The sequence below is a fragment of the Telopea speciosissima genome, chromosome 7 (genome assembly GCF_018873765.1).
Source record: "Telopea speciosissima isolate NSW1024214 ecotype Mountain lineage chromosome 7, Tspe_v1, whole genome shotgun sequence".
Classification (NCBI taxonomy): domain Eukaryota; kingdom Viridiplantae; phylum Streptophyta; class Magnoliopsida; order Proteales; family Proteaceae; genus Telopea; species Telopea speciosissima.
Genome location: NC_057922.1, coordinates 5,028,208 through 5,052,868, shown reverse-complemented (window position 1 = coordinate 5,052,868; position 24,661 = coordinate 5,028,208). Strand labels below are relative to the sequence as shown.

At 38.8% G+C, this 24,661-nt stretch overlaps 2 protein-coding genes across 4 annotated transcripts; one reads left to right on the top strand and one right to left on the bottom strand.

Annotated features, from left to right (window-relative positions):
- The first annotated feature begins 350 nt into the window (after positions 1-350).
- LOC122668967 (protein HEAT INTOLERANT 4-like) lies at positions 351-15,678 on the top strand. Of its 2 annotated transcripts, none has more exons than XM_043865569.1 (14): positions 351-670; positions 1,319-1,357; positions 1,515-1,568; positions 1,778-1,841; positions 2,015-2,073; positions 2,279-2,403; positions 2,549-2,608; positions 11,306-11,364; positions 12,306-12,385; positions 12,548-12,586; positions 13,161-13,223; positions 13,337-13,384; positions 13,507-13,635; positions 15,251-15,678. In XM_043865569.1, exons 1-14 carry the CDS (start codon positions 374-376, stop codon positions 15,296-15,298), a joined length of 1,164 nt encoding a protein of 387 aa, XP_043721504.1. In that variant the 5' UTR covers positions 351-373; the 3' UTR covers positions 15,299-15,678. The 2 variants fall into 2 exon arrangements, with proteins under 2 accessions (XP_043721504.1, XP_043721505.1); XM_043865570.1 differs by having other exon boundaries at positions 13,507-13,639; positions 15,255-15,678.
- Positions 15,679-17,163: 1,485 nt separating this feature from the next.
- On the bottom strand, positions 17,164-24,656 carry LOC122668966 (protein CPR-5). 2 transcript variants are annotated; one of them, XM_043865566.1, is made up of 5 exons: positions 24,218-24,656; positions 20,395-20,451; positions 20,004-20,039; positions 19,128-19,850; positions 17,164-17,893 (listed from the first exon to the last, which is right to left on the bottom strand). In XM_043865566.1, exons 1-5 carry the CDS (start codon positions 24,611-24,613, stop codon positions 17,339-17,341), a joined length of 1,767 nt encoding a protein of 588 aa, XP_043721501.1. In that variant the 5' UTR covers positions 24,614-24,656; the 3' UTR covers positions 17,164-17,338. The 2 variants fall into 2 exon arrangements, with proteins under 2 accessions (XP_043721501.1, XP_043721503.1); XM_043865568.1 differs by having other exon boundaries at positions 17,164-17,722.
- Between the last annotated feature and the right edge of the window lie 5 nt (positions 24,657-24,661).

Below are 24,661 nucleotides of genomic sequence, written 5' to 3'. Positions count from 1 at the left end.
TGGGCATGCGGTAATTTAGCAGATGGCATCAATGGGGGGCACGAAACGGGGCATTATACAAGAAAAGTAATGGAGTCTTACAATATACCGATGATGTGTCCAACTGTTTTCCTTTTTATATTTGGGCAAGAGATCGCTGCCTAGTCATATGAACCAATGAGAACTCAGCATATGGGACATCTAACATGAGTAGAATTTTTTATTTCATGGGTTGGGAGGTAATTGCACTTACACTATGTCTGAGCGTAAGAACCACGCGACCAGGTAGTTATCTCAAACTAATTAATAATCCTCAACACGTGCCGATAGTACAGCGAATTTGAACCCTGGCTTAATTTGAATTGTCTTAACCTCTATCTTTTTTCTCTCTCTCATGCCGCCTCCTCCTTCAAGATCGGGCCAACCGCGTTCTCTTCACGCCGCTAGCCTAAACGTCTCTCTCTCTTGGCTGTCTCTTGGTTTCCTGTCTCAGGCTCTGAGCATATTTTTCCGTCACGAAACGATGGGTAGAGGTTCGAAGAGGAAGTCGAACCAGAAGGAAGAAAGCAAATCTCCTGAGGAGCTTCCTAAGGAATCTACCAAACCTTCTAGCAGAGGCAAACGAGTTAAAGCTCCTGCTGCTCGTAAACCTGAAACTGAGCCTGAATACTTTCAAGATAAGCGCAATCTGGTTAGTCTCTTCCCCCTTACTTCGAGTCATCTGTAGTTGTATCCATTCTCTTTTATATGATAAGAAATGTGTCCTCAGATTGAAATTATTAGGGCTTTGCTTTGTGCTACTGAGTTTTCGCTTCCTCAATAGCTATGTCGTGTGCAGGAGTTATGGTTTTAACTTTTGGCGCAGTCGCGGAGTTTTGTTTTTTCCTATAATAGTTTGAAGATCTTTACTCTTTAGAATTAGTGAAAATTGAATGTAATATTGATAAGCGTACCCAGAGAGCCAAACACAACCGACTATCTGTTCGTCTTTTTTTTTTTTAAGTTGATGTTTTCTTATTTATCTTTTATTTTCCTTGGATTGCAATTGCTTTTAATAGGATTATATGGTTTGTTGCTACGATTTAGGAAGTTGCTTTATTTGGGAGACTTATTTTAGTATGTTTGGATTTGGGGTTGTGATATATATACCCATTACCCCAATCTCTCGTGCTTCTGTGTTTCTTTTCTTCGATCTCCATTGTTTCTTCAGTTTTATTCGTTTTGACTGCATCAGTTTTAGCTGTGCTGATGGTGAAGTTATCTGTGCTGTAATTAAGTGAGTTGGACATTGACGTTGTTTTCTCTTTCATTGATCCGAATGTTGGTTTCTGTTTTGTAGGAAGATTTGTGGCAAGCTGTATTTCCTGTAGGCACAGAGGTTTGACTGGAACTTTATTACTCTTCTTATATTATTATTACTACTTAATTAGTCTCAAATCTCAATGCATATGTGACATCAATTCGTTTTTTTTTTTAATATCAATTTTATGTTTTAACCCACAAAAACTGAAAAAAAGTTGATATATTGATTGCAGTGGGATCAACTGGACTCAGTCTATCAGTTCAAGTGGGATTTTTCGAACTTGGAAGTGAGTGCAATGCTCATATTTTTGGATAATGTGCAGTTCAGTTTTGCCTTCTTTCCTCCCCCACACCCCACCGTCAAGGAACTATGCAGATAGATATTAATTATTAAAGATGTAGCCAATAATCCTGGTCGACTAGGAAGGAATTCTTTTTTGTATGGAAAAAGCGATATAGAATTTGTATAGTGCTGAAAGTTCTCAATTTTTGTCAGAATGCATTTGAAGAGGGTGGAGTGCTTCATGGGGAGAAAGTTTACCTCTTCAGTTGTACAGAACGTAAGTGCCTTATATGATTTTTGTTCAGTTTCAAATTGGTCTTTAACGAGAAACATTTCTTTCTTTCCTTTTCTTGGTGCGTCTTTGAGAAATTCAAGCTCAAATATGTGATTTTAGTGCATTTTCCTTTCACTATTCTTGTTTTGAAATTACATATATCTCTGTGTTTTCAGCTCAACTGGTCAGCTTCAAGGGTGAAAATAAAATAATCTGCATTCCTGTTGTAGTGGCGGTAAGTGCACTGACCTGCTACTTTTACCATTGTGGTTTAGACGCAAATTATCACCTTGAATCTAATTTTTGGTTCATTTGGAAACCTCATATGCTAGTTTATTGCTGACTAGATTTGTGGTTTTCTTATCTGAATCTTAATCAAGAGGAGAGCTTTTGATGGCATGTTTTAGTGCTCTGTCAGTTACATCCATTTTTATTGACAGGTTGTGTCTCCTTTTCCACCGTCGGATAAGATTGGTATCAAATCAGTTCAAAGGGAGACTGAAGAAATAATACCAATGAAGCAAATGAAAATGGACTGGGTTCCTTATATTCCTTTAGAAGATAGGTATCTTCCTTCCATATACTTATTTCGGTGATTTCTAAAATATATTTTCACCCAAATTGATTTCATATCTCTTCCTTTCTTGATTCTAATGCACAATACTATTTTCTTTTTGTCATTGTTTAATATCTATCATATCATCTTACAGGGATAATCCAGTGGACAGAATGAATTTTCAAATTTATATACTGAGCTGCACTCAAAGAAGGTAGTCATGCTCCCCCCTCTTAATTTGTAATAGTGGTCTCTTTGTTTTGCGCCAAATCTTTTCATGATATCCACAATTCCACGTGCAGTATTGCAGTCATTGTTAAATACTTTGTCTATAAAAGAAAGCATGTGGTGTGGACTATATTGTTTCAAGATTGTATTCTCACTTTGTATATTTTGGCCACATTAACTTTCATTTTCCTTGTTTTGTTTTTATATTCACTTTTACTGGTTGCACCAACCAAATCTCTATCCTGTAATTTTGCAGTGGCATATCTTGATCATGTTCTGGTATAAATTTCTTGTTTGACTGCTCTTATATTCTAACTTATGCATATATTAGTTAGTGTTTATAAGCTTGAATGCATTACTTGTTATCCACACGAGCATATTGTAATGCTTGGGCACCTGCAATCGGTAGTGCACTCACTGTCTGATTTATATCTGTCGATATATGGATATGAATATAGTGATTTATTTATTGTTGACTTTATTTCTTCTCAACTGGTACAAAACAATTCTTACACACATTGTGTAATTGAAAACTCCCCTTCCCCGTCCAAAGAAGAATTTACCATTTTAGATTTTAGTTCTCAGTGTCTTCCTCTAAATCCTTTAACATCTTTCTTCTGGTTGCTTACACATTGTTCAGTGAATAGAGAATATACGGGATTTTTGTTTCTTGTTTTGAAATTGGCTATGTTGATTTCTTACCTCTAATAAATGTCAAAAAAATTTAAAGATTCATGTTATGAACTTCTTGTTGTTCTCCCCCTTATCTTTTGTTTTGTGGACTATGATATCTTCTTCATTTCTGAGCCCTTGATTCCCCTACATTTAAGGTTTAGATTTACACTTTAAGTTTTACTTGCCTAATGTAAGGCTGGATCACAAAGGACCTATCTCCATCAAACCAACCAAGAACCAGGCCACATCAGACTAGGTTGTCTCCCACAGCGATTCTGGACTGCTTTTTGGGCCTTGTTCCTGTGGCTACACCTGTTCTGGAACCTGTGATCTACATCAATTCTCCCCATCTTGAAGGGAAAAAAAAAAACTCTTCCTCGAGTTTGGTAGAGATGTTGAATCAAACTTCAATGTGGAAAATCTCCGTCTGCTGTCCCTCCATGGCTCTGATACCATATAATGTAAGGCTGGATCACTAAGGAGCTAGTACCCCAGACAAGATAATGTAGTCCTAAATAGGTAGGAGACCTACTAGGAGCCAAACAACCGGATCAAATAACAAAAGGGGCTGTTGGTTCGAATGGACAGCACTAGGATTTAGGTCAATTCTTAGGGTTTGGGTTGGATATTGGGAAAGGGGTTTATAGGGTATTAATGGGCAGGTCTAGGGGGTCAATATGGTATAAAAAGGTTAGATTTGGATGAGTTTTGAAATTCTGCAATTCTGGACAGAATTGAGTTGCAGGTTTTGGGCTTTAATGGAGTTAGGGTTTATGGAATTCAAGCCAAAAATAAAGGGGATCAATTGGGGGAAAGGATTAGAGGATTAGAAGAAGAATTTTGGCGTCAAACTTACTGGAGATTTCACTGGCAGCAAGCTTCGACAGTTGTGAAGGATAAAGCCACCTTTGAATTTGAAGAAGATCTTCCCAGCTGTCACGGCGTAAGGAGTCAACCAGATTCCACAAGTCCCTTTCCACCTTGATAGAACCACAAGGATGCACACTCACAAGGAGCACAGGAGCAGCAACAATGGCAGCCAACAAGCAAAAGCTTTTTTCATTAATCAAATTCGTGTACAATGCTGGCCTCCCTTACAACCTTATATAGAAGACTCAAACATAGACTTAGACACTAAAAAGGAATGGCCTAATCCTATCCCTAACCTATTAGGTAATTTAAATTGACTAGGAAACTAAAATACTAAAGGAAATAGACTCAAAACATGGCTGGACTTATAGAGTCCTAATCCAGCCCAACTTACATCACATAACCACTTAAGTTGTCACATGACCACTTAACCAAGTCACATGATCACTTAAATTGAACCAATTGGATGCAACCAATTTGAACTGGTTCAATTAGAAAACATAAAAATAAACTATTTATTGGGCTAATCCCGTATGCAACCTATGTACCCCTAGTTTAGGTTCATTAAAGTGGCGTAATACATAGAAAACCCTTGGGAACAAAGGCCCAACATGTATATAACCCAACCCTAGGCTTATTTCTAATGAAATAAGCCAATATCTGTGATGAACCTGCATCACAAGATCTTCTTGAACACAGTTTAATGCTGGTTTGGTTTTCAAAACTGCAACAATTGATGAACTTGTAGCAGATATTCCTTAAATGATTGTAGAACTTGTAGCAGATCACACAGTGATCATTGGTCGGTGTTGGTTGGGCTTAATTGGGCACCCTCAATTTATAACCTTGCACCGTTCCCAACCATTTAACTACTCAGGCATTAAGAGGCCAGGCATGGATACAATAACATTCGGTCGAACAGACGCCTCAGCTACTCCTCGCTCCAACCTCCGCTCACCTCAACATTTCCTTGCTCCATCCTGCACTGAAGAACTTCAGATCTGCATCATCATATTTCAGATTCTGGCACAGGACTACACTCATGGATTTCGGATCTAGAACAGATCTGCAACCATACGTCCATACTTCAACTTCATCTCTGCAACCAGACTTATGACAGCGAATGCCCTTCAGATCAGCGAACTTAAGATGCCATCTAAGTTGTATCTTACTTACTTAGCCTCTATGGTGGAGGTGAGAGCCGAGGACGCAAAGGAGAAAATCTGTTATCTTCCGTTTTAGGTTTCCTGTTTTGCCTTTAAAAAGTTGGGAAAGAAGAGGGAGGGGCAGAGATATTTTGAGACAGCTGGAATCATGAGTCAGACAAGATGTAATGGTTGTTGGCAATTTTTAATTAAAAAGGAGTAAATGACGGAGTTGGGGAACAGTCATCATTATATAGTATAACATTATACATTATTTGGTCAGGTCAGTCGGGCTCTTCTTCTGCACTGAAATGATGGAGTAATAATCAGTCCGGTCCCAAGTCCGGCACGTTTATTATTCAGTCTTGCCGGTTTCGGGCTTAGACTGGTCGGGACAGATCAGTCTGGTGCGGGTCTGGAATTGACAACCCTACCTCTCACTCTCACCCACGGCCTCTCACCGTACTTGTCTGTCACAACCATTAATGACTTTATCCAAGCTCATTTATTTTTTTTTCTCAAAACTCGATTTGGCTGGTTATCAGCCTATTCCTTTATTTATAATTCCAACTGACTACATCCTAGGTCTCAAAACACAAATCCAATTAAAATAAAACTCGTCTTCCTAATCTGGAAAATAACTAATGATAAGCTTCTAAAACACCATGCAAGACAGCAACTTTATTGGATTCAAAGTACTCCATGCAAGCTGTCATGGGCCCACCAAAGCTGGGTATATAAATAAAGAAAATAATCCTAAATTATCTTTAACTATAATTACATCAAATAACTGAATAATAACCTAATTAAAAAAAATAACCTAATTAAAAACCTATCTAAAACAGCTGTAAGGGTCCTCCACGTATTTGCATTTGAGTCTTCAATTTGCAATCATTAGCTAGCTGGTTGTGGGGGCCTCTTGATCACCAAATCTCCTCCCAATAGAGCTGAACAATATCTCATAATGTGCTAGAAATAATTGCTCGACATAATAGGAAATAGGATAGACAATATCTCCTTAAATAATGGAACAATCTCTTCTTGAATTCTGGAAGTAAATCTACTTTAGAACTTGGACAGGTTCTTGCTCTATTGAACCAACCAAGAACCAGGCCACATCAGACCAGGCTTTCTCCCACAGCGATTCTTGACTGGTTTTTGGGCTTTCTTGCGGCTACATCTGTGCTGGAACCTGTGATCTACATCACTGCCTTGAATCTTAATGTAGCCCTGTGTCAATTTCCTATGAGGAGAAGGTAAAATAGCGTTTGAATTCTTCAACAGAAAAATCAAGAACTTATTTGTAATTGTCTCATCAACCACTTTTGAAGCATTTAGTTACACCTTCAAAAGTGGGCATCATTGTAGCCAAATACATTTCTTTCTAACTAGAAGTTCTGATAGATTTTTAGGTAAGGACTGTATGTTTAAACCAAGGGAGAGCCTAACCACACAACATAGATTAGTGGTCATAGATATGTGTCTCATTAGCCGAATCATAAGAAAGGTGAGCTTATTTGCCCTAAGATAAGGTGGTGGAGCTTAAAAAGAGATACCTTGACACCATTTACTGATAAAATGGTCAAAAAGAAAAAGAAGGAAAGTGGGACTTTGATGGAGACACTAATATGATGTGGAACGAGATGACTACGTGTATTAAGAAGGTTGCTGAAGATGTCCTAGGTGAATCGAAAGGAAAATTTAATTCCTCTAGGGAGACTTGGTGGTGGGATGATGAGTTTCAAGCAGCCATGAAGAATAAGAAAACCAGTTTTAAGACATGACAAAGGACTAAGGATGTAGAGGATCTAAAAAGTTATACATTTGTCCGAAATGAAGCTAAGAAAGATTATGGAAAAAGCAAGGGCGAAGAAATATGAAGATCGCGTTTATCATGGAGGATTTAACTAGAGACATTCAAGATGAGCTTCCTTAGTGTATGCTCTTAGCTGATGATATTCTTTTGGTGGATGAGACAAAAGCAGGGATTAACGCTATGTTGGAGTTTTGGAGATCAAACTAGGAATCAAAAGGTTAAGTAGAACGAAGACAAAGTATATAGTGTGCAACTTCAGTTACACTAGGACAGATAATGGGGTGGTGAAAATTGACGAGTGAAGATTCTGCAAAGTGATTATTTTAGGTATCTGGCCTCAATCATAAATAACGAAGGTGATATTGAGGATGATGTTTCACAGAGAATTAAAATTTGATGGATGAAGTGGAGAGGTACATTCGGTGTGTTGTGTGATTAAAATATTCCTGTAAAACTTAAAGGAAAATTCTATAGGACAGTCGTACGCCCAGCTGTGATCTATGGTGTGTAATCTTGGGCAGTTAAGAAGCATCATATAGATAAACTCAATGTGGCTGAGATGAGGATGTTGAGATGGATGTGTGGCAAAACTAGGAAGGATAAAGTAAGGAATAATCATATTAGAGGTAATTTGGGTGTAGCTCCAATACATGATAAGTTATAAGAAAGTCGTTTGAGGTGGCATGGCTATGTTCAAAGTAGGCCTTTGGATGCTCTAGTACGAAGTAATGATTTGATTCAGATTGAAGGAACTAAAGAGCTAGGAGCAGACCTAAAATGACTCTTGGAGAAGTGTTGAGGAAGGACATTCATAGTTTTGGCCTTGTATCAAGTATGACCTCGAATAGAGCTAATTGGAGGGTAAGGAACTAAGGATCCATGTAGCCGACCTCATTTAGTTGGGAAAAGACTGAGTTGGTGGTGTTGTTATTTTGAATATAAATGGTGACACTAGTTTTCAGTTATCTTGTTTCTTAACACTTTGGAATTCCTACACTATGAAGCTACCTTAGTTCTTCCTCCCCTCAACCCCTCATTCCAATCTGTATCCATGTGTGTGTGTCCCTGCTGCCTCCGTGTTTCATTATTATTTTTGTGATGTGAATTGAGTGGTTAGGTGTTTGCAACTATTCTTCATTTCGTGATTTATAATCTTTTTAGTGCATAGTAATCCGATCCTTCAAATCTTGAGGGGGGCCCATGTTAACTTTGAACCATTTGGATATTCATCGGGGATGAATATTGAAAGCTATTCAGTTGGAACAAAGTAATCTTGTTAAACAATTTCAAAGGATTGAAAGTCTGCTGGTCCATCTGATTCTTAAAATACATCTGTTTTACTCCAGTCACATAAACAATAGTACATTTGGCATAACTAGAATCAAAATTTCCTTGCTTGTAAAGGCTAATTTTTTAGGCATTTGTTAGCGATCCCTTTCCATCCCACCTTATTCATTTTGGTGAGCTATTGACCAACCTATGCATATAATTGAATGGGATGTTCAACCTGGTGTAAGTACCGTGGTCCTCTCGTTGTTAGTCGAGGGTTCCTCAGCCTTAGTGGGGTGCAGGCATATTAATGCTGGATAATATTGTCAATGTTCAAGCATAATATCAGGGGGTTGGGATCATGCATAATATACTAAAATAATGTGAAGTTGCCACCTAGGGTTAGGGCCTAGGACCCATTAAGTGTAGCCCTATCTGTTGAGAACAGTATCGGGCTACGTGACTCCATATGGTCCGACCAGAGGTCCAATTAAGGGGTCAGGTTACGAGTGTGGGAAGGTGTTAGGCACCCACCTTGCCCGGTCGAAACCGGTCTCTCTGTAATAGATGCTACAAAACGACAAATATTCTCTCCTAATAATATGTTCTATACTAACATGCAAGGCTAAATCATGATAAAGAAAGAAAAATCATTTATTATGTACGCTAAAACGAACTACTTTAATTGTCTACAGTATGCCAAAAAATAATGAGAAAGAAAGAGATAAATACCTGTCGAGAAGTACAAGAAAAGAGTAAAAATGCACCAAGATATGGAATGTATGATGTCCCACGGCTCAGGTGGAGACGGACAATTGGCTTGCCTCTCTCTTGTCGGACAGAGTAAAGACTAAATGAGATAGGTTTCGCTACTCAGACTTCTGGCAGAGTAACAGCTATATAAAAGACTCTCGTTACCTGTATGCAGACAGAGTAACGGCTGCAAAAGGGGTTTTTATGTTATCTGTACACTGACGGGATACCAAATTCAAAGAGCAGAATCGCTCTAAATTTGGTTGGGTAATCGAAGGATCTACCTTGCCAGAATAGCTTCACTCACTCACACACTCACAAGAGAGAGAGGGAGGAAAAGAGGGGAAAAGGAGAAGAAGAAGGGTAGAATCCACCTATGGAGGGTCCCTCTACCCAAAAACTCGTTGTTTTGAAGGGAGGGGGACCCTCCTATTTATAGGGGAAAATCTGCCCTTCACGGTGCCGTGCAGTTGTCCACGGCGTCGTGGGTGACGTCAGCAGGCTGATGTCACACCCCCTCACGACACTGTGGAAAAAGTATAGTGGTGTCGTGGTGGGCCTCCACGGTGCCGTGGAGATGTCCACGGCGCCGTGGGAGCGCAGTGCCACTTTTCTTGGTTTTTGGGCCATTTTGGGCCCATGGGCTTGGTCTTTTTGGGGTTTTCCCTCCTTTTGACTCTTTTAGGAAATTGCCGTGGTGGGCAGGGTGAGCAGTACCTCCTTCAGCGCTTAGTAAAAGGTCTTATGAGTTATGTTAGGGTGACAAGAGTCCTTCTTGAGAGAGATACCGATGTCTGTCCGTGTCCTGTTATCATCATCGCCGGGGGGGGGGTGACAAAATTCTGTGTTTACACCTGGATGCTGAATCTTTGTCGTATCTTATCAGAAAACTAAGCCTCCAAGACCCCCCACTTGAACCCAAAAAAAAAAAACACTGATGGGGCAATAAAATTATCGAGTTCCCTTAATCTCTACCGTACCAAACTGATTGGAAAAGAAGGACCTTAACCCCCTTGCAATAGTGCAGCAGCTTCAGCTCTAGAATACCTTACTTCCTCAACCAGGCTGATTACAGATTATATTATATCCTTTGTGGTGAATTTGCCATCATGGAAGGTGTGGTGTAGACATTCTTTGATCAATAGTAACATGGTTACAAATCATTCAGTTTTTTAAGTATTCCAAATATTAAAATCGAGGTCTGAAATGTAGTTTCTTTAGAATTTCAGAAGGAACCAGGACGATCCTTTAGTCTTTAGTTATTATTCTAATAAAAATAAATTCAGCAGAGTACCTTCATTTGTGTGTAGCTTGATATAGGACTATATATTCACATGTGCAGTGAGTGTGTATGAGCGTGTGTTCATTTTTTTGGTTGTGGAAGGAAAAAAAACATATATAGGGACTTACTAAATCCTCACCTTTCGCCAAATAAAGAAGGAAAAATGAAATAGAAGCTATTCAATTTGGTCTCTGTAAATTTGCTTAATTTTGAAAGAAAACTTACTTGCTTTTGCGTGTTTTGAAGCTTGTAGAATGAGCTGAATTACCAAAGCATGTCATTGTTTCATAGATAGCTGGTACTAAGAGACATTATGAGGATTAACTGCAATATTTTCTTTAGAGACATTGTTTCATATTTAGAATGGCATGAGTCATACTGATCTATTTTGAGTTGATTTCTACATAATATTGTCTGGCTGAGAATGCTTATGTCATGGATCTTCCCACTGTGGCTCAGTTTTGCTAAGCACATGGGCCCACAAAATGGGTCATGATTGCGTCAATCATAAGAAAGCCTTTAGTAACCAGACCAACAAGCTTTTTCCTCATTGGTTCCTGTTATCTTGCTTGATTCAGTTGTATGAAACTAACCTCCTTATCATTTCACTTTATAATTTATACACGATATGCATCGTGTTAAAAGCATATACCCTTTCAGGGATATGTTGGCCTATATATTAGGAGGATTGCTAAGATATGCGATCAGCTTCTTAATGCATGGCTTGGAATGATCTTAAATGTTTGCCTGCTTTTTGCTGCATCCTTTTAAGGTTGTTTTGGAAGCTTCCTTTCGGGGCTGTTAGTGTCTTGAACCTTTTATGCTGCCATTGTTGCAAGGAAATGTTATAATCCTTGAATCTGTGTGCTGCAGGGCTGCTTTGAGACACCTGAAGCTGGAGCGTATCAAGAAGTATGAGTATTGTCTACCTTGTAAGTTTCTTAAAAACCTTATTCTGATTCTAAACGTTGATTGCTCCCCGTTTCAACTTTAATAATCTCTTCAAGGTAGTATTTAGCTGTTCGGAAGCCCTGGCACTCTGAATGTCACTTTCTGTAAATTTAGTTGGTCTCCTTTTGTGAGGCCTCAAATTCTCTATTCTCCTTGAGTTTGTAGAGTCAAATTTGAACAGTTCATGGTTATGGATGATTTCTTACTCTTGATGGTATTATTACTTGGTATAGTGATACGTGTGATATACTGAGGTGGGGGAAAATTCTTGCAGCTGTTATTCTCACTGGATTAGATCTATATGTGGTTAGACAGTTCAAATAGTTGCTCAACATTAATGATTCAAGCAACTTATTTGGCTTCGTAAGTCTTTTCAGATTTGATGGAATGTGAGATTTAAACATTATGCAATTTTAGCATTACTAGTTATTGCATTGGTGCTATACTTTCTTTCCTTTCTGGAGGCAGTCTTAGAGATCTTGTAATAGAAATCCCTATTCCTCCTGTTTGGTGTTGTGATCAAAGTTGTCATGTGTCTAGGCGATCCAAGGTGCTGGAGGGGGCCTGGACGCAAGGGGACCAAGGCAGCCAAGGCGCTTGGATGTCAATGCAAATTGACAACTATGATTGTGATCCAGATTTCACCATTTTGCAATGCAATTTTTGTTTAGCTGAAGTTTGTCTTTTCACTTCTCCCTGACCACCCTCTCTCTGTCAAGAGGGGAAAAAAGAAGAAAGGGAAAAAAAAACATGTGGTTGATGTGGACCTTCATCTGACCACATAGTGGATTGGTTCAATTGGTTCTTCTTCTTCTAATGACTGTATGGGTTCAACTGGCTTTAACCGATATCTAATATTTGAATTATTTTCACTGTATTAGGTATTTACTTTTGTGTGACTTTGTTTTTTTTCTCTCAACAGATTTCTACCAGCCTTTGATGGAGGATGAACTTGAGCAGAGTACAATTGTTCCAATCTTATATCCGGCTGAACCAAAACCTGTAAGACAATATGATGAAATAATGCTAAGGCAATGATCATTTATATTTCTAATTATTTTGCCAAGCTTCTGTGACTTCCCACCAATATTCTCTTCATACGGGTTGTGAAAGTGCAGCCAAAGGAGATGAGTAATATTTGATTGTGATCTTTCTTTCCTGTAGGTTTTCTGTGAATTTGACTGGGAACTTGATGAACTTGAGGTACAGATTAACTACTTGTGTACACTTTCCTTTTATCTCATCCTGATCACCTGCTTAAAATCAGAAAGACTTGCATAAGTTGAAATGTGACTGTGATACATAACCATTCATTTTGAACTTTATGCTGGACCAGTTGCAGTAAATTTGAGCATAACCATTCATTTTGAACTTTATTCTGGACTAAATTTTTTAAGCACCCAAAAGAACTTTTGATCAGATTGTGATGATTACCCAACTGGATCATCTTCTTTGGGACAGGAGATTTATGAGGTCACCAGGCTGGGGTCTCATCTATTTTACATGCTGAGCATTTTTTTTGCATAAGCTGCTGCTACTTTTTTCAAATAGATGAGAGGACCTTAGTTCCTGTAGATATTTGTTGATTGAGTAATGAAATAATCAGCAAGTCACAGACATGGAGTAACCTGGGTGAAAGATTTGCAGTTTCAGTGCCCATGTAGGAATCCTTGCTGCACTTAGTCATTTGTTGGTTGTATGTAGGAACTGTTACTTTGCTCTTGGCCAATGGCCTTATTTCTCTTCCAAGCCTAAGTAGTGTTTATGTAATCTCCAGGAATTTACTGATGACCTAATTAAAGAGGAAGAATTGTCTGAAGATCAGAAAGATGCTTTCAAGGTTTTTTTTGGTTGATGGAAAGCATGTGACTCTTGGCTTTTATTGGTTTTTTCATAGATCTCTTGGCTATTACTTGTTCCTTATCAATTTCATATTTGGCCATTTTTGCTCAGGAATTTGTCAAGGAGAAGGTCAGAGAAGCGAAAAGAGCTAATCGAGAGGTATTTTTATAGCACATATTGTCTTGACCAACTTTATTGACTGAAATTCCATTAAAAAAAAAAACTTTATTGACTGAAAGTTCTGATCTTACATGTTCTAACATGAGAAAACTAAATTTTAGGCAAGGGAAGCCCGGGAAAAGGCCCTGGAGGATATGGATGAGGAGACTAAAGCAGCATTTGAGAGAATGAGGTTTTACAAGTTCTATCCTGTACAAACACCTGATACTCCCGATGTATCCAATGTGAAGGTAATTTTCTGCTCCACACTGCTCTCTTTGTTTATCTGAAGTACTAACTAAATGTGAAATGAGGCATAAGGTAGTTGCTGAAAGGAGCCTTCATGATTTGTTTTTTTTTTTTTTGTTTTTTGGACAAGTAACGCTTCTTTGATAAAAAAAGAAGTGCATGTTAGTACACTGGTATGTACAGCCCTCCACAAAAACAAATTCAAGGCTGAAGGACTTGCTTCACTAAGTCATGTGCCATCTTTGTTAATTTAGGGTTCCATTAGCATGAGTTAGCTGCAATGCTAGATATCTTATATGTCTAATGAGATGGGAAAACCTACACATGTCAATAGGTGGTATTCTCATCTGACCATTGATATTTGGCTGAATCCCCCTCTATTATTGCTTTTGCAAACTTCTGTTAGCTACAAACTCCAAATCTCGAAGGAGTAAGTCCTCTCAATTAATGTCGCCTCCCCCAGTAAGACCTTAATATGCTCCAAGCTTCCAACTACTGAACCATCCTTAATGACTCAATTTAGTAGAACCTTCAATGCTTGATTGGCTTGATTTACCAAAGAGTTTCTGGCAAAGCTTTGACATGCTCTCTGAGGGACCACCAATCAGGGTACTGATCTCTGATGCTGCACGGGATGTAAACTAGGAGGTCCAGTCTCTCTGTTCTTATTTAGTTGTTCTTCCAGTGATTGCTATTTTTTTTTTCCTTTCTTGCATATGTAAATTGTATGTTAATTATTCACTTGGATTGGGATTTGAAGAACCTGTACACATATTCAACTTTCGTTTTGAGTTGAAACCAATACTAAAGTCTAAACCATACATTTCATGCATGTATACTCACGCAATCCTTTTTTTTTTTCCCAAATACACAGACATACAACCATAGTTGTTATTATTCCTCTCTGTTCTGTTTTGATGCTAAAACATGACCCTGCCCTTCAGCTTTTGCTTGCAGTTGAATATGATCATATGCTTTACTATTATAATTGGGAAACTAGTTGAGCACCTTATGTTCATTGTGTATTTTTTTATCTTAACTATTTAAAATTTTCTTTTGTGATTATAGTAAGGAAGATTTCACCCAAAAAGAAAAAAGATTATACTGAGGAAGTAGTGAGATACAATTTGATGGGTATAACTGCCATTGGGGAAAATAATGAATGGCACTGAGCCCTAGTTTATCTTCCACAATGTTAGATAGTCCTGACCCTTTTTGCAAACCAGTGGATGCTCTTCTCTAGCTTATGGTTGAAGCAAAGGCTTCCTTTGTATTGTTCTGAAATCAGCCCTCCCCCCTCTGAAGCTTGGATCAGGAAAGCTTTTGGAGAAACACATTATGCTCATTGGAGAAACCTCTTATTTCCAGTTGTTGAGACAAATTTGTAATGTATTTGTGCATTGTACACAAATTCCTCGAGTTACTGGAGAAAGGCATGTTTTCTTTGGGATGTAGGAATGGGATGGAAGTATCTAGCTTTGCTTCTAGTACATAATTCTTGGATGCTATTGTATATTTTGATAAGAGTTTGTGTTTCAATTTTGATTGCGATAATGTATTGTATGTTGTGTGGAGATGCTAATTGTGAGTAAATCTATTAATGTTGTTATGGAGCAGGCTCCCTTCATAAATCGGTACTATGGCAAGGCTCATGCTGTTCTGTGATAATGACTTTATTCAAAATTCTGCTCATTTCCATTGGGAACCACAAGGTTTGCTTTGGTTGTCAAATCATTGATGTGAAGCTGAGATTCCCTGATACTACAGAAAGGTTTGAGGCAACAATCAAGAGACCACCAACCAATGGTCCTGAAGCTGCGATTCCCTGATATAATTTATAGCAGTTTTTTTCCCTAGTAGAATTTGAGAGGGTTGTAATTTGGAAATGATTTTAGGCTCATCTGCTGGAAATCCAATGCATTAATTTTCCCCCTTGGATTTCTTATTCAGATTCTCCATCTTTTCTCCCATCTTTCTATAAAATTTGTTCTTTTGATTTACTCAATGAAGAATCTTGAGACTAAAAGAAGTTTTATTAGTTTTGGTATAATTTTTTTGGCCTTATTATTTTATTTAAATTAGAAGTAAGCGATTTTCACTGATTTGGATCATTCTTTGTGCCTCGTTACTATGCACACACCTTCTTAGGTCATAAGTGGGGTATGAAACTGAAAGCATTTTAGGGGTTGAACTCTAAAATATGGGAGAGGATTGGGCTATTGGGCACGCTGCCTCCCTGCTGCAAACTAGCAGCGTGCACCAATGGGAGGGCAGGATGGGGTTGGGGCATGAGTTCAACTTGGGTTGATTAACACATGGCACATAATTTGACATAGATGCAACAGTTAAAATGAGTAAACTGTCACTGTAGCATGACAAAATATAGGTGATATTAATGGTGGAAAAGCTTCCATCTCTGTTGATGGTTAGCTCCTCTCACCTTCCAATGGAAGAGTGACATTTTCCTGGAATGTTTTGGTGTAACTAGGTCTCAACTTGGGTTTGCAGTTACTTGCTCCCATGCGTTGGCTCTGAAGTGTAACAAATTCACCAAATAACCCGGCACGTTATATAGTAGTTTTGAAGGTGCGCAGTTAGTAAAGGGCATAAGCTTTTTGTTGCCAGGTATTCTGCCTTCACCTGGGAAGGTGGATAAATTGGGAGGATTCCTTGTGATCATGGTTTTGGTAAGGTATTGGCCTCTGGCTGATTCTATATCGGTGGATCGTGTGGACTATAAGGGTAAAGTAAAAAATAAAATTGATTTTAGAAAAACGGGGGTAAATCTGTCCGATCAAGATTGATATGGGCTGATGAGCTGATCCGGATTGGTATTGACTGAGATCAATCCCCCTACCGATTACTAAATCCAAGTTTGTAATGCGACATGTATATAAGCTGCCCAAAATCACTCCCTCAAGACCTGTGCGGCCCCTAAAAGAGGAAACCCAAGCCAGTAAGCATTGGATCGAAAGGGAACCTCCAACACCCCCCACCTCAACAAAAAAACAAAAATGTGTTTTGGAGTATGGTTTTAAACCTCTGTATCGGACGATATGAATGCGTATCGGCTAGACCTGAAATATAGATCTGCTGCTATGTTCAAAAGTGGCTTTAAAAAAAAAAAAGCGACCTTTTGACTTAGAATCAGACTGATATGGACAATTTCTACTGATACGTTTCAGTATTGATACTAATTACCATGATTTAAACCCTTGGTTTGGAATTCCATTTCCCATGGTTTCTACTACCAGTTTTTTTGGGTAGAGTTTCTATTACCAGTTATGAGAGAAAAAAGGGATGCTAGGTTCCATCATATTTTCCTAGAACATAAGGTGTGGAATTTAAAGTGAACAATTTTGTAGTTGTGTTCTTTTCATGGAAGGTGCATCTTTGGCCCCTAATGATTCATTACTGGGATTATTCCAACAAATTCTGCAAAGTTCTAATATAAAACCATATTCAGTCTCTGGTCAAGGAAAACATACTTAAGAGCCCAACAAATTGACTGAAGCATTCCAAGCTCCACATTTGAGACACAGATTGTTCTTTCCTCCAAATGTTTAAATAGAAGGTAATATACATGTAACACCTTCCATACATGGTTTGAGGAGTCGGAGAGCAAATAAATACCCATACAATCAGAATAATTTTCACCATTGTACACCTTTACAAGTTCCAGGCTTCCAGCCATAATCTAAAATATCAGCTGCCATTCTCCATAGCTGATGCAACTAATTTCTCTCTGATTAACAATAAGAAGTGGTCTTTCCAGTCGGTAAGGCTTGCGAATGGCATCAAACCACCAAATAATGGTAAGAACAGAAGTATAATGACATAAAACACAAGCCGCCGTAGCCAGTATGGAAGCATTGCCCTTGAGCCAGTACCTTGAGCCACAGAGACAGGTCCATACAGGATAGAGAACAAAAGTGACGTACACATGTTTGCAAAGAAGTGCAGCAAGCAGAGAGCCTCCCAGTATATAAACCAATGAAATCCATTCCCTCCTAATGTGTCAATGCAAAGCTTGCCTACAATGCCACAGCCACCTCCTAATAGCAAAAGGATGAAAGTTACTGGCATTATCTGATTAGAAGTGGCAGAACGTTGGAAAAGCAAATAAGCGATTGCCACGATCATCAGAATACCAAACAGCATCCGGCTGAATATTGAAACCTGACATCTCACCATATTCAGCATGTCTAGCAATGAGTTGAAAGATGCGACCTGCTTAGGGATCCACCAAGAAGTAGCCCCCTGAAACAGAACCAAACATCATGATGATATTTCCGAACACTACAGAAATATTAGGTATAAGAATAACATTAAGAATAGGAAACACTACAGAAATATTAGGTATAAGAATAACATTAAGAATAGGAACCACCCTAATTAGCTCAACCAGTATCCACAATCCATCAAGGGCTAACTGATTGCTCAATAAAAAATTAGTGGAAAGTTGAAAGAACCTTTGAATGCCCATAGTCCATAAATCACACTGACCAGATGGTCCTAGCAAGAGGAGGCACCTCCTAGATTGATTTGGTCCACGCAGGACAATAGGAGGACAAGGGAAATATAAAGATGATCAAACAAGTAGTGTGATGCTGTTATTGTAATTACTATTACATAATTAGTATGGCAGAAGTTTCTCTAGAGGAGCACATCTAGATGTTGCCTATTCACTGGTTCCACCATGCGGAAAAAGCTGATGTGGCCAATCTGATTGTTGGATAGTTAAGGAACACCTCAGATCGTCTGCACGTTAAATCTCATGGCCCACCATTTTGTGGATTTTGTTTCTTTCCCTTTTTCTTTTCAACTATCAAATCTGTGGAGTGCTGATGTGGCAATTTGAACCTTGCATAGAAAGGGGACTATGTGGATTCACCATCCTTCCGATCTCAAAGCCAAACTCAATCATATTGTCTATGATGATTTGAAACTTTGTCCAAATATTGACCAAAATTGGCCTTTTAATTGCGCTACATGATGTATTATCTAGGGGGATGAAACTTCTCACAAGTCTTTGAGCACCAACAGAGCTATCACATGGCCAAATAAAAGCAGACAAGGGTGCCCTCATTGAGAGATATCCTCTTGATGTTCTTGTGGAGAGAAACTACGGGCCACAAACTGGTGCAAGTTCCGCTTTCGCAGGGCCTCAAGAAGGCTGGACAGGGTCAGTCCTAATCTTCAGCATTTTGCACAAAGTGGCCACCCTCAAACTTGAATCTGCATCTTTAGCTTACCATTGGCCAGAGCAACGACTGTATACTTAAATGATAACTGCAATTGTCTTTATTGCTTTTATTGTTGCATTATGATGTATGGATCCATCAGTTGGACCAATCATTAAACTGAACAAATACATTGTTTGGTTCTTAGAAAAGCAATTTCAACTTCATAAATGATGGCAAACCCCAGCCCAATGTTTTTGGATGTGTGAGCAAGCTTTCACTGGTATAGTCCATGGAGAGATAGAACTGACCTTGGGTGAAGATGAACAAGGCCCAGTGGCTTCTATGATCCGTTTGTACGAATAAACATATGCTCCGTATAAAAGTGAAGCTGACATAATAAGTAATCCAGCAACAAGAGAGTCTATGCATTTCTTGATTAGTTCTGTGTGTCTTGCATCTTCTAACTGATTTTTGAATTTCTCAGCCTTGAATGATGCTTTTGAAATAGCCATAGATAATTTAAACCGCTCCAAACAATTTGAATTAAAGTGGAGAGCCACCTGTGATTCTTTCAGTTGCAGCCGCTTCATGATCAAACCAATTTCAAATGTCTTGAGGTCATTAGAACGAGCTTGTTCCTTCACAGATTTCTCAAAGGTGCTTAGCATGGTATTATTACAGCCAGAATCCAGTCTACTTGAAGAAGTAGCCAATTGGTGCATTTGTTCATGCAGGGCAATCTCTTGATTTATTGAAACTAATCGCAAATTCTCTTGTATTTCTTCCACTGCGTTAGATGGTCCACAAGCTTCAATAGTAGATGCAACTGCTTCTGCTTTAGAACCAGGTCCTTGCGTGTAGAGAGACTTAGGTGGGACCACTTCTGAACTACAACTTTCTGCACTTGATTCTCTGAAGAAACCTCGTCCCTCATAGAGAGACGCTTCATTGATTACTCGTAAGGTCCTCAGGGTGCTTCCAAAAGATTTCTCAAAATTCCTCACAAAGCAGTCAAACCTGTTCCCAAAAGCCTGGCAGAACATACCCAATGACAAAGGAAAGGCACAGCTATTGTTTCAGAATCTCACATTGTCACATATCTACAAGAAGTCAAGAACACCAGAGAAAATTTAACTGGATGAAATAGGTCAGCAGATGATTCATCTGTATTGGATCAGGCTTACATTTGCTAAAGATTCCCTCACAGCTGAAGCACAAATCTGCAAATGCAATATATTCAAATTAGTCAATATTTCACATTTTCTGACTCAACTTCTCGGTATAATTATACAGCACGGCCATAATAGGAAAGACAGAGCACATTAATGATTTCACAAATCCTTAGGTATTTATGGGCCACAGTTTCAGAAGTTGTGCAACTGGATGTTCTATTTGCATTCTTAAGCAATAACATCACCTAAAAGGATACCAAGTGGATCAATTTGATGTTTGGGAATGAGCAGCAGCCCATGCTATGGACAACTTATGGAGGTCCCCGCCTAATGACTGCAAGACTAATTGTTTGGAAGTAAGCATAATTCATGTTGATCTTGAAAGAAGAGACACAAAGAGTACCGTTGACAGATGATCAAGAGGAATCTTTTCTTTTGCTACATGTTCTCCATCCAGAACCTGAAACCAATGCATACCTTATCAAATGATAAACAAGAAGGGAGGAGGAACATAATAAGCATAATCAAAATAAAAAAGAAATATTATCAGAAAACCACACAAAAAGGGAAAAAGGGGTTTTTGCCAGACTATCAAATAAGTATTGTCTTGATGGCCCATCTGATTTTGAGCAACAAGTGTTGGTATGGCAAGCTGACCACTGCAGGAGATCCTGCATGTCAAATTTCATTTCCCACCTAAATTTTATGGCCCATCATGCATTGGCTTTTCCCTCCTATTTTCATCCATCAAAACAATTTGTCCAAGGGTTGATTTTTAACATTCCTACAGTTTTATACAGCCAGGTGGCCAAAAGCATTTCTGAATGAAACTTATCCCAAGATTATGTAATGAAAGTGGACATGCCCAAAGGTTTGAGTGCCCACTAAGCCACCATGTGACAAAGATTAAGGCCATCAAGGAATGCATCCATTCCCAGGTTATCAAGCAAACAACCCTCAAATGCTAACAATTAAATATCTATCTTTATTTAAAAATTCTTTCCAAAACTTGGTATTCAAGAGGGTACAATAAAATCCATTCCTTTTTTTCATTGTACGCAATCTATATTCAGATTAAAACTTAAAAGGCATAGTAGGGACATTGTCCTCGCTATCCTTCATATAAGAGAGAGGCTAAACTGCGGCTACTTTCTCTAAGGACTGGGTATATTCTGTTCTTATCACGTGGTGTTATTATATTTACTGATAACTAACAAGGTCTCATAAAAAAAAGGGAAATTTACGAAACACCCCCTGAAAATGGGTCGAAACTCGGATCACCCCCTGAAATTTGAAAATACTCAGATCACCCCCTGGAATAAAGCCCAATACTCAGATTCAACCCTACCGTTAGCGGTCCATCGTTAAATGATGAAGTCAGCCATTTAAATAATTTTAAAACCCTAAACTACCCTTGTGCAATGTAAAGTTACAATATTACCCTTGCTGAGAAAAACCCCCCAAAGTCTAATGTTATCTTCTTCGTTCTTCACTCTCTTCCCAAAAAACCTGCAACTCCAAAAGTGAACTTTGCCGGACTGAAGAAAGACAAGGAATTTGTTCATTTTCTCTCCTTAAACCTCTTTCGAACTATCTGGAAGTTTAATGAACCTTCGTATAAGGAACTTCATTTGAATTTCGTTCCCAATCGGACAGAGAAGAAGCGAAGGAGAAACGGAGGTTTCAATTCAATCTCACAAGCGGAACTTGTTCATTGTTCTGTCAATTTTCCCTATCGGATCGGCGACTGCACCTTCACAGATTGAAAGTTTGTCTTCCTGTAGAAGTTTGTTTAATTTATAGTTTCTGAAACCGGATTATTGTTTGCGGTCAATAATCTCTCTAAAATCTTATAAAGTTTTAGGTTCTTAGACCATGAAACTGTAGATCTGGAGCTCTTGTGTGAAGCTTGAGAATCTGCAAGTTTTGTGTTAGTGCGTACGGATTTAAGATTTTAGGGAGAAATTTCATAGTCTAGGCGTTTCCCTAATACGTTTTGTGCAAATTATTCGGTTTATGTTAGGTTAAGTTTCATGAAAATTTACTGAGACAGACCATTCGGTATACCGTTTCTGTCAATGTCTTCACATTAAAAGGAACAAAAAGGGAAATGGTGTACGCCGGATCCAAATCCGGTATACCGTTTTAAAAAAAGGGTAAATGTGTTTTTTCACTTTTTTATTTGACTTAGACTAACACTAGACTAACACCGTTAGTCTTCAGGGGGTGATCTGAGTATTTTCAAATTTCAGGGGGTGATCCGAGTTTTGACCCATTTTCAGGGGGTGTTTCGTAAATTTCTCTAAAAAAAACTCACCATTCTTTTATTCTTTTTTCTGGGATAAGCAAAAGTTTACTAAGGGCAGGATAAACTAGAAAAAGAGGGGAAAACACAGTGAAAAACCAGACAATTCGGGCATGGTGATTGACAATCCAATGGGTCTCAATGGTCCAGCTGTCAAGGTCATGATGTACTGTAGGTTTAAAAGTTCTGTATATAGGTTACAAGTGTTAAAATTTTCTACAATGAGCCGCCTAGTGCAGTGGTTAGGATAATTATGCCCAAAAGGAGAGTATGGGGTCTACGAAAAATAAAATAAGATGCCCACACTGGGCCTCACCGTGCAGGTTGAATGGTCTGAGTGGCATAGATCATTCAGACCATTCAGACCAGACAGTCTCTTGAATGGTCAACTTATTTATAGTGACCTCCGGCCTTGAACCGGATATGGACAGTTTTTACCAGCGGTTGATGGTCTGACTGGTAACAGTGTCCCTGAAAACACAGTGAAAAACTATACAGGCCAGCAAGATATTGCACAAGAATACATGCAGAAGTAAAGCAAGAAATATCTTCTATCTGTATGGATGTAAATTCAAACTAAGCCCAATGATTTCTTACATACCTATTAAAGACGAGGTTCTTAGCACTGTCAGCCACCGAGGCACCGATAAGCATGATGAACATGGTTATCAGAAGTCCTATAAATTAGTGGTGAAGACATTTATTCAAACATGTGTGTGACCCCAACCATATAATAAATTCATATGTTAATGGGCAATGAATTTTATAGACTGGTCTTTTCAGTTGCGTGCAAAGAGATTTGATCTTCAGATCAACGAAGTATGTGATATAAATTCTCCTGATTGGGATTTTGAGGAGGATGTATTGATGAACCAATTCTCTAACCACCCTTTATTCAATGGTTCTTACAGATACCAATGCAATCTAGGGAGCTATTACTAAGGTAATATGGGTCACAATAAACACTTGAGCAGGAATTCATTACAAAGCCAGGGCAAACGCAATTCGTCAACTAATTTTGCCCAAGATATATTCTAAAAGTGGATAAAAAATTAAAAGAGAGACAGAGATTCATCTTCTAGTGAACGCCATGACCTGCTCTGCCTGACGAAGGAGAAGATCTCCAGACTGCCCTCAACCTGCTGCATCCATCCTTTTAGCATTGCCATGATCTTTGTCCATAACTAGCTAGAAGATTAAGTTCAGCTTTTGTAGGATCCCTCTCTCTAGCAGGTCCAACCCTCACCATCCCTAAGAAGACCAAGCACACCAGGCACCCTCACATAACCCAGTGAATGGCTGCAAAATTTGCCTTGTAACACAAAAAATTTTGGGTTTTTTTTTTTTTTTTTGGAAGGGGGGGGGGGGGTGGTGTGGATCCTACAATTATTGGATGCAGGACCCTAACAATCTGGAAAGAATGGACCACATCTCTTCTCCCACAAGATCTGATGGATCGTGCTTCCATATTCCTCCACAAAAATTTTCCCCATTTGCTGAAAGGGACACTGCCAAATTCACAACAAACAATTCAACTCAACTCTGCCTTAGCTACATGGATCCTGTTTCACCAATCAACTCTATTCAAACTCATACTCGTTAAATGCCAGCATTTTTGTTGGAAATCAACTCGCAGGGAAGCTATACATCTTACAAACTCTGATCAATGTTTTCTCTCTATTGTTCGTTCCAAACTAGTTTTTTGCACGTTAAATAACAGTTATTGTTATTTCAAACGCCTTGCAATTTACATGTCAAGGCATCTACCCTCGGTCTAGAGTCTAGACTTCAATAGCTTCTAGGAATGCTAGTAATCTACAAGCATTGATCAAAATAAAAAATTTCTACAGAATTTCAAAAAACTGCAGAAATTTTGAAAATAGACAACAAATATAAAAAGGAACCCTATAATTAATCGAACCTGAGCCACAACGGCAGCGATCGACATCCCAAGAGGAAGCGCGAGGACATCAAAATCGTTCTCTCCACGACGTTTACTACAAATGGATACTCTCGGAGTCCGTCGTTTAGCTGTAAGACGCAAACCCCCTCTCTGTTGGGAAGGTAAAGAAGACAAAGAACAAGAAGCAGCTGCACAAGAACCAGCAGGAGCAGAAACATCTATCGAACTCTTCTTCTTCCTCCTGACAATCTTTCTACTCTTAGCCATGGATGTTGAAGCCTCGCAAGAATTCGAAATCGAAATAGAGGATTGGACAGCGGGGATTTCTTCGGCTTTGGTGTCTTCCTCTTGGGTAAATGCGGCGTCATTAGAGTTCAAAACTGGAGAAGCAGAAGAACCCGAAGTGGCTTCCATGGCGAAAGTGGGAAAAAACTTTGAAATCGAAAATGGAGGAGAAGGGAG